Below are 12500 nucleotides of genomic sequence, written 5' to 3'. Positions count from 1 at the left end.
AGTGTACAGTGTACAGTTAGTGTGAGTGTACAGTGTACAGTGAGTGTGAGTGTACAGTGTACAGTTAGTGTGAGTGTACAGTGAGTGTGAGTGTACAGTTAGTGTGAGTGTACAGTGTACAGTGAGTGTGAGTGTACAGTTAGTGTGAGTGTGAGTGTACAGTGTACAGTGAGTGTGAGTGTACAGTGAGTGTGAGTGTACAGTGTACAGTGAGTGTGAGTGTACAGTTAGTGTGAGTGTGAGTGTACAGTGTACAGTTAGTGTGAGTGTACAGTGTATAGTGTACAGTTAGTGTGAGTGTGAGTGTACAGTGTACAGTGAGTGTGAGTGTACAGTGAGTGTGAGTGTGAGTGTACAGTGTACAGTGAGTGTGAGTGTACAGTGAGTGTGAGTGTACAGTGAGTGTGAGTGTACAGTGTACAGTGTACAGTTAGTGTGAGTGTGAGTGTACAGTGTACAGTTAGTGTGAGTGTACAGTGTATAGTGTACAGTTAGTGTGAGTGTGAGTGTACAGTTAGTGTGAGTGTACAGTTAGTGTGAGTGTACAGTGTACAGTGTACAGTTAGTGTGAGTGTGAGTGTACAGTGTACAGTTAGTGTGAGTGTACAGTGTACAGTGTACAGTTAGTGTGAGTGTGAGTGTACAGTGTACAGTGAGTGTGAGTGTACAGTGTACAGTTAGTGTGAGTGTGAGTGTGAGTGTACAGTGTACAGTGAGTGTGAGTGTACAGTGTACAGTGTACAGTTAGTGTGAGTGTACAGTGTACAGTGTACAGTGAGTGTGAGTGTACAGTGTACAGTGAGTGTGAGTGTACAGTGTACAGTGAGTGTGAGTGTACAGTGTACAGTTAGTGTGAGTGTGAGTGTACAGTGTACAGTGAGTGTGAGTGTACAGTGTACAGTGAGTGTGAGTGTACAGTGTACAGTTAGTGTGAGTGTCAGTGTACAGTGAGTGTGAGTGTGAGTGTACAGTGTACAGTGAGTGTGAGTGTACAGTGTACAGTGAGTGTGAGTGTACAGTGTACAGTGAGTGTGAGTACAGTGAGTGTGAGTGTACAGTGTACAGTGAGTGTGAGTGTACAGTGTACAGTGAGTGTGAGTGTGAGTGTACAGTGTACAGTGAGTGTGAGTGTACAGTGTACAGTGAGTGTGAGTGTACAGTGTACAGTGAGTGTGAGTACAGTGAGTGTGAGTGTACAGTGTACAGTGAGTGTGAGTGTACAGTGTACAGTGAGTGTGAGTGTAAAGTGAGTGTGAGTGTACAGTGAGTGTGAGTGTACAGTGTACAGTTAGTGTGAGTGTACAGTGAGTGTGAGTGTACAGTGAGTGTGAGTGTACAGTGTACAGTGAGTGTGAGTGTACAGTGAGTGTGAGTGTACAGTGTACAGTGTACAGTTAGTGTGAGTGTACAGTGAGTGTTAGTGTACAGTGAGTGTGAGTGTACAGTTAGTGTGAGTGTACAGTGAGTGTGAGTGTACAGTGTACAGTGAGTGTGAGTGTACAGTGAGTGTGAGTGTACAGTGAGTGTGAGTGTACAGTGTACAGTGAGTGTGAGTGTACAGTGAGTGTGAGTGTGAGTGTACAGTGTACAGTGAGTGTGAGTGTACAGTGAGTGTGAGTGTACAGTGAGTGTGAGTGTACAGTGTACAGTGAGTGTGAGTGTACAGTGAGTGTGAGTGTACAGTGTACAGTGTACAGTTAGTGTGAGTGTACAGTGAGTGTGAGTGTACAGTGAGTGTGAGTGTACAGTGAGTGTGAGTGTACAGTTAGTGTGAGTGTGAGTGTGAGTGTACAGTGAGTGTGAGTGTACAGTGTACAGTTAGTGTGAGTGTGAGTGTGAGTGTACAGTGAGTGTGAGTGTACAGTGTACAGTTAGTGTGAGTGTGAGTGTACAGTGAGTGTGAGTGTACAGTGTACAGTTAGTGTGAGTGTGAGTGTACAGTGAGTGTGAGTGTACAGTGAGTGTGAGTGTACAGTGAGTGTGAGTGTACAGTGTACAGTGAGTGTGAGTGTACAGTGAGTGTGAGTGTACAGTGTACAGTTAGTGTGAGTGTACAGTGAGTGTGAGTGTACAGTGTACAGTGTACAGTGAGTGTGAGTGTACAGTGAGTGTGAGTGTACAGTGAGTGTGAGTGTACAGTGAGTGTGAGTGTGAGTGTACAGTGAGTGTGAGTGTACAGTTAGTGTGAGTGTGAGTGTACAGTGAGTGTGAGTGTACAGTGTACAGTTAGTGTTATTTGTTTTCATATTTACGCCTCATTTCCTAACAGATTTACTTTATTCTTCTTCATCGGTGTTAAACGAATGAGCAGTGACTCAGTAGATCTGAGTGGATCCAGTAGATCTGCAGTCATTGTAATAAACATGAATAAGATGTGACTCTGAGTCTCGTGTCCTCCTCAGACTCGTTGTCAGGTTCATCTCCTGGAGTTCTTCGGATTTTTTCCCATGAGGCCACGGTGGAGTTCTCGTCCAATTTTATCAACAACCAGCGAGGCTTCAATGGCACGTATCGAGCGGAGAACCTCACACAGCTCAGCAGTACGTCTCTAACCTGCACACTGACTCTGACCTTTACACCTTCAGTCATGCAGCACCATCAGGCCAGATAATGAGGGTCACGTCTGCATGACTTCACTGCATACGTCATGATCAGAATCCAGAAGTTCTCACTTCATTTTAGACATTCTGGATGAGGACGTGTTCAGGTCTGAATAAATACTGAGGAAGTGAGGGAGTGATGAAGTGAGTGAGAATGTGAGGGAGTGAGTGAGGAAAGGAGGGAGTGAGGGAGGGTGGGAGTGAGGGAGGGATGGTGTGAGTGAGGGAATGAGGGTGTGAGTGAGGGAATTAGTGAGTAATGGAGCGATTAAGTAAGGGTGTTCGTGAGAGAAGGAGTGAGTGAGGGATGGAGGAAGGGAGGGAGAGAGGGAGTACACTGTCATGTTAGAGAGTGTGAAGGATTAACTTCACTTTTTTTAATTTCTTTATTTGTATGCTTGTTGCTATGGTTACGTCTCGGGTGTTTGACGCTGTACCAGGTTTGTGTTATGCTTCTGTAATGCACTGTGATGATGAAGCAGCTCCACAGCAGAAAACATGACTCCTGCTGGTTGCCGTGGTAACATGCCATCTCAGTTTAAAGCAACCGAATAAGAGTTTTTTTCTGAGATGGAGATAAACGAATAAAACCTCTGTGTTCAGATGAGGTGAAGATTAACTGCTCGTTTGAGGACGGATTCTGTTTCTGGAGACATGATGCTGATGATGATGGAGACTGGATGAGGAAGAAAGGACGTTCTGTTCCAGGTCTGAACGGGCCGAGCTTCGACCACACCTTCGCTAACCAGTCCGGTAAACACCAGCATCTATTCTCCATCCTACACCATCCTGTTCCCACCATGTGAATCTCTTCATTGTGTCCCAATCCACACAATCCAATCCTCCTTTCTAGGGTATTACATCATAACTCAGATGAATCCAAGAAACTCAGAGGAGATCTTCCGTGTCCGAAGCCTCCCACTGGCTCCCACAACAGAGCCGACGTGTCTGAGATTCTGGTTGGTGCTTTTTACTGTCACTGAGCAAGCGGCTGAAAGATTAATGAGAATCTGAAATCATTTGAATCTGAAGCTGTTGGTGTTTTGTCCTCTGAGGTATCACATGTTCGGTGAGGACGTCTGGCGTCTGACAGTGAACACAGAGAGAGACTCCATCCTCACGCTCCTCTTCCAGAAAGAGGGAAATTATGGAAACAACTGGAACTACGGACAAATAACCGTAAACAGCACGACAGATCAAACGGTCAGTTTAACCAACAGTTCAGGAAATGAAGCAATAAAGGTGTCGATGATGTCACACTGGCGTTAAGAGTGACGTCACCGTGTCACTTTATTACCAGCTCCAGTTCCTGCTGCATGACATTTAAACAGTATTTAAACTGATTTAATAAAGACATTTTACATTTGATAGAAATATGATTATAGCTTTAAATAAATATTCAGAAATTACAATCGTAATACAATCATGACCCAAACATTACACACACACTCGAGTCCTCCACACACTTTACTGTGTATTTGTACAATTATTCTGTGATGCCGTCTGTGGAACTGAGAAATATAATGACTTAAATTATTGATTTATTTATTTCAAAATATTAATTGAAATTTCAGTTTTTAAGATCAGATTAAATTTCTGTGATATTATCGTTGTTTATTTTACAAACGAAGACGCCGGACTTCCTTCAGCTCCATCAGTGCGTCAGACAAACGAGCGCTAAACTTTAAATCATTCTTTATAAAATTTTATGTAAACTCGATAAAATTCACTTCACTTTCCTGAAATAACTTTAAATGATAATAAGAATGTTGAATTTTATTTCTATCCATCGTCTCATTTCAGATCGTATTTGAAGCACGTAGGAGAGGAGGCTTGAGGAGCAATATTGCTCTGGATGACCTCAGCCTGACATCAGGGCCGTGTGGACCTTCAGCTCCTGATCCGACTCCAGTCCCGCTCCCGTCCACACCTCCTCCGGTGCCGGGTAACACACACCACCTTCATTTACACTTCATGCTGTGTTTCAAAGTGCAGGAGATCATCTGAGGTTCTTCACCAGTTCTCCTGAGTTCTCTCTCTTGACACCAGGAACATCCTCACACTCGTTCTGATATTTAACCCTTTTATCCGTGTCCTCCCTCACACACTGTTACTTTAAGGCCGTTTTTATAGAAACAAAATAAGATTTCTTCACTGTTATAAACACCATGATCCTGAGATCCTGCTCATTATGTCTCCAACATCACACGTGACATATAACTCCATATATACATGTCCTATTATTTAAAAGGTCTGAATGTTCAGGTATTTATTACTCAGGTATTTGTTACTCAGGTGTTTGTTATTCAGGTATTTATTACTCAGGTATTTGTTACTCAGGTGTTTGTTATTCAGGTGTTTGTTACTCAGGTGTTTGTTATTCAGGTATTTATTACTCAGGTATTTGTTACTCAGGTGTTTGTTATTCAGGTGTTTGTTACTCAGGTGTTTGTTACTCAGGTGTTTGTTACTCAGGTGTTTGTTACTCAGGTGTTTGTTATTCAGGTATTTATTACTCAGGTATTTGTTACTCAGGTGTTTGTTATTCAGGTGTTTGTTACTCAGGTGTTTGTTACTCAGGTGTTTGTTACTGAGGTATTTGTTACTCAGGTGTTTGTTACTCATGTGTTTGTTACTCAGGTATTTATTACTCGGGTATTTATTACTCAGGTATTTATTACTCTGGTATTTATTACTCAGGTGTTTGTTACTCAGGTATTTGTTACTCAGGTATTTATTACTCAGGTGTTTGTTACTCAGGTATTTGTTACTCGGGTGTTTGTTACTCAGGTATTTATTACCCAGGTGTTTGTTACTCATGTTTTTGTTACTCAGGTATTTATTACTCAGGTATTTATTACTCAGGTGTTTGTTACTCAGGTGTTTGTTACTCAGGTGTTTGTTACTCATGTTTTTGTTACTCAGGTATTTATTACTCAGGTATTTATTACTCAGGTGTTTGTTACTCAGGTGTTTGTTACTCAGGTGTTTGTTACTCATGTTTTTGTTACTCAGGTATTTATTACTCAGGTATTTATTGCTCAGGTGTTTGTTACTCAGGTGTTTGTTACGCAGTTTAATCCCATGGTAACTTTCTGATGTTATTCTGCTTGATTAATGATTGTGTTTCTCTGTAACAGCTGACTGTGGAGGTCCATTTGACCTTTATGAATCGAACTCGACCTTCAGCTCACCAAATTATCCTCATGACTACAGTCACAATGCGTCATGTGAGTAACTCATCTGTAATAAATCAATAAACATGACACAGTGACATGAGGTGCAGCTTTATATTTATACACTCTATAACTGATCGGGTATTGTTTCTATAGCAACATCATTCAGAATTGGTGATATGGTGAAATTTCTTAAAGTTTCTTAAAGTAAGGAGAGATGTGTGTATATGTGTGTGTGTCTGTGTGTCTGTGTGCGTGTGTGTGTGTGTGTCTGTGTGTCTGTGCGTGTGTGTGTGTGTGTGTGTGTGTGTGTGTGTGTGTGTGTGTGTGTGTGTGTCTGTGTGTTTTCTCAGGTGTGTGGATTTTACATGCTAAACCAGGACAAAATATCCAGCTGCATTTCCTAGACTTCTCTTTAGAGACAGCGTTTGATGTGCTGGAGGTTCGTGACGGAGTCGAGCCACATTCGACTTTACTGAGTGAGAGAAAGTTTCATTTCATCACCTCACTGTGCTTCAGCAGTCACTTCACACAAAGTCATTTCAGACTCCATCAAAGTCATATTACAGTCATAGTTTTATCTTAAATATAATAGAAATAATTTCCCAAACGTCGTTGTCTTCTCCTTGCATACACTCATGAACTGGTGTTGTGGTGTTATACTGTGGTGTTGTTCTGTGGTGTTATACTGTGGTGTTGTTCTGTGGTGTTATACTGTGGTGTTGTTCTGTGGTGTTATACTGTGTTATACTGTGGTGTTATTCTGTGGTGTTATTCTGTGTTATTCTGTGGTGTTATACTGTGGTGTTATACTGTGGTGTTATACTGTGGTGTTATTCTGTGGTGTTATTCTGTGTTATTCTGTGGTGTTATACTGTGGTGTTATTCTGTGGTGTTATACTGTGGTGTTATACTGTGGTGTTATACTGTGGTGTTATTCTGTGTTATTCTGTGGTGTTATACTGTGGTGTTATTCTGTGGTGTTATACTGTGGTGTTATACTGTGGTGTTATACTGTGGTGTTATACTGTGGTGTTATTCTGTGTTATTCTGTGGTGTTATACTGTGGTGTTATTCTGTGGTGTTATACTGTGGTGTTGTTCTGTGGTGTTATACTGTGGTGTTATTCTGTGGTGTTATACTGTGGTGTTGTTCTGTGGTGTTATACTGTGGTGTTATTCTGTGGTGTTATACTGTGGTGTTATACTGTGGTGTTATACTGTGGTGTTATTCTGTGTTATTCTGTGGTGTTATACTGTGGTGTTATTCTGTGGTGTTATACTGTGGTGTTGTTCTGTGGTGTTATACTGTGGTGTTATTCTGTGGTGTTATACTGTGGTGTTATTCTGTGTTATTCTGTGGTGTTATACTGTGGTGTTATACTGTGGTGTTATTCTGTGGTGTTATACTGTGGTGTTATTCTGTGTTATTCTGTGGTGTTATACTGTGGTGTTATTCTGTGGTGTTATACTGTGGTGTTGTTCTGTGGTGTTATACTGTGGTGTTATTCTGTGGTGTTATACTGTGGTGTTATTCTGTGGTGTTATACTGTGGTGTTATACTGTGGTGTTATACTGTGGTGTTATACTGTGGTGTTATACTGTGGTGTTATTCTGTGGTGTTATACTGTGGTGTTATTCTGTGGTGTTATACTGTGGTGTTATTCTGTGGTGTTATACTGTGGTGTTATACTGTGGTGTTATACTGTGGTGTTATTCTGTGGTTTTATACTGTGGTGTTGTTCTGTGTTATTCTGTGGTGTTATACTGTGGTGTTATTCTGTGGTGTTATACTGTGGTGTTATTCTGTGGTTTTATACTGTGGTGTTGTTCTGTGGTGTTATTCTGTTGTGTTATACTGTGGTGTTATTCTGTGGTGTTATTCTGTGTTATTCTGTGGTGTTATACTCTGGTGTTATACTGTGGTGTTATTCTGTGGTGTTATACTGTGGTGTTATACTGTGGTGTTATTCTGTGGTGTTATTCTGTGGTGTTATTCTGTGGTGTTATTCTGTGTTATACTGTGGTGTTATACTGTGGTGTTATTCTGTGTTATTCTGTGGTGTTATACTCTGGTGTTATACTGTGGTGTTATTCTGTGGTGTTATACTGTGGTGTTATTCTGTGGTGTTATACTCTGGTGTTATACTGTGGTGTTATTCTGTGGTGTTATACTGTGGTGTTATTCTGTGGTGTTATACTGTGGTGTTATTCTGTGGTGTTATACTGTGTTATTCTGTGGTGTTATTCTGTGGTGTTATTCTGTGGTGTTATATTGAGGTGTTATTCTGTGTTATACTGTGGTGTTATTCTGTGGTGTTATTCTGTGGTGTTATACTGTGGTGTTATTCTGTGGTGTTATACTGTGTTATTCTGTGGTGTTATACTGTGGTGTTGTTCTGTGGTGTTATACTGTGGTGTTATTCTGTGGTGTTATACTGTGGTGTTATTCTGTGGTGTTATACTGTGGTGTTATACTGTGGTGTTATACTGTGGTGTTATACTGTGGTGTTATTCTGTGGTGTTATACTGTGGTGTTATTCTGTGTTATTCTGTGGTGTTATACTGTGGTGTTATACTGTGGTGTTATTCTGTGGTGTTATACTGTGGTGTTATTCTGTGTTATTCTGTGGTGTTATTCTGTGGTGTTATACTGTGGTGTTATTCTGTGGTGTTATACTGTGGTGTTATTCTGTGGTTTTATACTGTGGTGTTGTTCTGTGGTGTTATACTCTGGTGTTATACTGTGGTGTTATTCTGTGGTGTTATACTGTGGTGTTATACTGTGGTGTTATTCTGTGGTGTTATTCTGTGGTGTTATTCTGTGGTGTTATTCTGTGGTGTTATTCTGTGTTATACTGTGGTGTTATACTGTGGTGTTATTCTGTGTTATTCTGTGGTGTTATACTCTGGTGTTATACTGTGGTGTTATTCTGTGGTGTTATACTGTGGTGTTATTCTGTGGTGTTATACTGTGGTGTTATACTGTGGTGTTATACTGTGGTGTTATACTGTGGTGTTATTCTGTGGTGTTATACTGTGGTGTTATACTGTGGTGTTATTCTGTGGTGTTATTCTGTGGTGTTATTCTGTGGTGTTATTCTGTGGTGTTATTCTGTGTTATACTGTGGTGTTATACTGTGGTGTTATTCTGTGTTATTCTGTGGTGTTATACTCTGGTGTTATACTGTGGTGTTATTCTGTGGTGTTATACTGTGGTGTTATTCTGTGGTGTTATTCTGTGTTATACTGTGGTGTTATACTGTGGTGTTATTCTGTGTTATTCTGTGGTGTTATACTCTGGTGTTATACTGTGGTGTTATTCTGTGGTGTTATTCTGTGGTGTTATACTGTGGTGTTATTCTGTGGTGTTATTCTGTGGTGTTATTCTGTGGTGTTATTCTGTGGTGTTATTCTGTGTTATACTGTGGTGTTATTCTGTGGTGTTATACTGTGGTGTTATTCTGTGGTGTTATACTGTGTTATTCTGTGGTGTTATTCTGTGGTGTTATTCTGTGGTGTTATATTGAGGTGTTATTCTGTGTTATACTGTGGTGTTATTCTGTGGTGTTATTCTGTGGTGTTATACTGTGGTGTTATTCTGTGGTGTTATACTGTGGTGTTATACTGTGGTGTTATTCTGTGGTGTTATTCTGTGGTGTTATACTGTGGTGTTGTTCTGTGGTGTTGTTCTGTGGTGTTATACTGTGGTGTTATACTGTGGTGTTATACTGAGGTGTTATTCTGTGGTGTTATTCTGTGGTGTTATACTGAGGTGTTATTCTGTGGTGTTATTCTGTGGTGTTATACTGTGGTGTTGTTCTGTGGTGTTATACTGTGGTGTTATTCTGTGGTGTTATACTGTGGTGTTATTCTGTGGTGTTATACTGTGGTGTTTTTCTGTGGTGTTGAAGGTGTGTTAACGGGTGTGCGTGAGTTTCCTGACCTCTTCTCCACGACCTCGGAGATGACGCTGATGTTCTTCTCTGATTCTTCTGGAAGTGCTCGTGGATTTCATGCTAACTTCAGCACGGGCTTTAACCTCGGTCAGCCAGGTAACTAAACATAATAAACATCAGAATTTCATTAAAATTCGTGTCTAAATAAAAAGTGGAGGAAGTTAAAATAAAAGTCTGTTCTTTGATGTTTCCTGTAGCGGCGTGCCAGGAGGATGAGTACCGCTGCAGGTCTGGAGTGTGTGTGTCTGCGCTCAGTGTGTGTGACGGCGTCAGGAACTGCCCTGATGCTTCAGATGAGACGAACTGCGGTGAGTTTCCATCATGCACTGTGAGTGTGTGTACATTACCCATCATGCACTGTGAGTGTGTGTGCATTACCCATCATGCACTGTGAGTGTGTGTACATTACCCATCATGCACTGTGAGTGTGTCTACATTACCCATCATGCACTGTGAGTGTGTGTGCATTACCCATCATGCACTGTGAGTGTGTGTTGTGTTTACAGTGAGTGTAGCAGCTTCTCAGGTTCCTGGAGCTCCTCGTCTGATGATTGAGGTTCAGAAGCTCCTCTACACGGCCTGCTCCTCCCTCTGGAGCTCAAACTGCTCACTCTACTTTTGCAGATACTTAGGCTACAGGTCAGGAATCAGATCTAAATATAAATATAAATATAAATATAAATATAAATATAAATATAAATATAAATATAAATATAAATGATAACCCGTGAGCTGCTGCTGGAGATCTAAAGATGTGCATTCATTTGTTTTAATAAATCTTTTTTGTTTTTCAGTCACACAATTTATTTATTAAATTCAGATTTGTTTGCTTTCAAATGTCAGATTTTATTAAATTCAGTACATTAATTATATATTTTATTCAACAATTATTTTGTATTCTATAGTTATAACAGTATTATAGGATTATATTATCTATATAATAAAAAATGTATTATTATTATTGTTGTTGTTGTTGTTGTTGTTGTTGTTGTTTATTAAAACGTTAATGAACTTGAAGCTCTTTAATTGAAGTGTTTATTCCTGTAGATCAGGAGAAGCTTCGTTGGTGTCTGCTGTGAGTGAAGACGCTCCGTTCGCCATCGTGACTCAGGCTTCTGACGGCTCAGTCACCATTAAACCCAGGTACAAAATCCCACTAACAAACTCCGGTGTTCAGTATTTGTATTTGTGGGGCCGGCGTTCAGGGGCCCGGGGACCGAATCAGCTGCTTTTTAAAATTCTTCTTTTCTTTTTATCGTAAGTGAAACTTGTCCCAGTGAGAAGGTCGTTTCGCTCCATTGTGATAATCAGCGTGAGTCACTTTTAGCTTTTCTCAGATACGTTTTCTTATATATTAAAAATGATAATAATAATAAAATATAATTTGTAGTTTTAAGATTCAGGTGAGAATGTAAGTGAATAATGTCACGTTCCAGCGTGTGGGAGACGGAAGGTGATAATGAGCCCGGAGTCCGAGGTCAGAGAGTCGAGAGAGGAGATGGAGAAGGAATCCAGTGAAGGCGTGGATGGGAGGATTGTTGGAGGAGAGGACGCAGTGAAGGGGGCGTGGCCGTGGATCGCCTCATTACGCTGGACAGGAGGAAGCGTCTGTGGAGCCACATTAATCGACTCGCAGTGGCTGGTTACGGCTGCGCACTGCGTTTACGGGTTAAACAAATCGATCTGCTTCATGTTTCTGTGTTGGAGCTCATCATGACGCCCTGCTGATGACACGATGTTGTTAGATTTTATTTAATCTGTCTGTTTTTCCTGCAGGAAGAACATTCACCTGTCCAACTGGAACGTGGTTTTGGGTCTTCATGCTCAGTACGAGTCCGACACTTCAGACAGACAATATCATCAAATCCAGCAGATTATCATGAACCACAACTACAACAGAAGAACTAAAGACTCAGACATCGCACTCATACACCTACAGAACAAAGTCACCTTCACAGGTCACTAGTGAAAACTCCTATTATAACATCCCACACTCTCCTCAGTGTGTTTTACTTCCTCTCAGTCAGGTCACTGATACAGTGTCATAGCTTCATATCATCACTCACAAAGTCGTGAGTTATTTTGGATAAAAGCAGCAGAAATAATAAAGCAGTGATGTTAAAGCTCTGTCATGGTCTGTGGAGCAACAAGGGCAGGATTCAGTGATCCACTTTAGCATAAATGACTCGCTAAGATGTCGCACTACATACAGTAGCTGCCTAAAGGACTGCGCTATCTTTTAGCATTAGCTTTCAGTAATCATCTTCATCAGGATTCTTCATCACTGATTATGTTGGAGATGTGAGTCACTAAACAAGCGCAAACTCAGATGTTCAAGTTCAAGTAAGAAAATGAATGAGACCTGAGTGAAGTCAGCTGTGTCGCTTTGTGCTAAATAATAAAACAGATCTTTTTACTGAACACAAACTGAACAAACTGAACACTGATCATCATCTGACTGCTGTTTTCCTCAGACTACATCCAGCCGATATGCCTTCCTGAGTCCCATCAGCAGTTTGCAGCAGGAAGGAAGTGTGTGATCGCAGGCTGGGGGAGATTAAGTGAGGGAGGTCCGTCACCGCCTTTCAAACAGATCAAACAGATCAGACAGATCAAACAGATCAAACAGATCAACCAATCAGAGCAGAAATGTGTTTGTTTAATCTGCTTAGAATCTTTTGTTATGAAGTATTTTTAATTATTGTTACTGTAAACTGTGTGTGTGTGTGTGTGTGTGTGTGTGTGTGTGTGTGTGTGTGTGTGTGT

At 40.8% G+C, this 12500-nt stretch overlaps 1 protein-coding gene across 1 annotated transcript in view; it reads left to right on the top strand.

Moving 5' to 3' along the window:
* Positions 1-12500, top strand: part of tmprss15 (transmembrane serine protease 15) — an 18034-nt gene that overhangs the window by 4820 nt on the left and 714 nt on the right. Inside the window, exons 9-23 of the mRNA XM_047805324.1 lie at positions 2403-2540; positions 3204-3353; positions 3454-3559; positions 3656-3803; positions 4404-4545; positions 5741-5830; positions 6130-6255; positions 9690-9830; positions 9932-10042; positions 10241-10373; positions 10782-10877; positions 10997-11046; positions 11171-11402; positions 11511-11692; positions 12209-12304. Of these exons, the coding sequence (XP_047661280.1) occupies positions 2403-2540; positions 3204-3353; positions 3454-3559; positions 3656-3803; positions 4404-4545; positions 5741-5830; positions 6130-6255; positions 9690-9830; positions 9932-10042; positions 10241-10373; positions 10782-10877; positions 10997-11046; positions 11171-11402; positions 11511-11692; positions 12209-12304 (1941 nt within the window). The remainder of the gene's footprint in view (positions 1-2402; positions 2541-3203; positions 3354-3453; positions 3560-3655; positions 3804-4403; positions 4546-5740; positions 5831-6129; positions 6256-9689; positions 9831-9931; positions 10043-10240; positions 10374-10781; positions 10878-10996; positions 11047-11170; positions 11403-11510; positions 11693-12208; positions 12305-12500) is intronic.

This window comes from Tachysurus fulvidraco, chromosome 21 (genome assembly GCF_022655615.1).
Source record: "Tachysurus fulvidraco isolate hzauxx_2018 chromosome 21, HZAU_PFXX_2.0, whole genome shotgun sequence".
NCBI classification, from domain to species: domain Eukaryota; kingdom Metazoa; phylum Chordata; class Actinopteri; order Siluriformes; family Bagridae; genus Tachysurus; species Tachysurus fulvidraco.
This window is presented reverse-complemented; position numbering and strand designations above follow the sequence as displayed.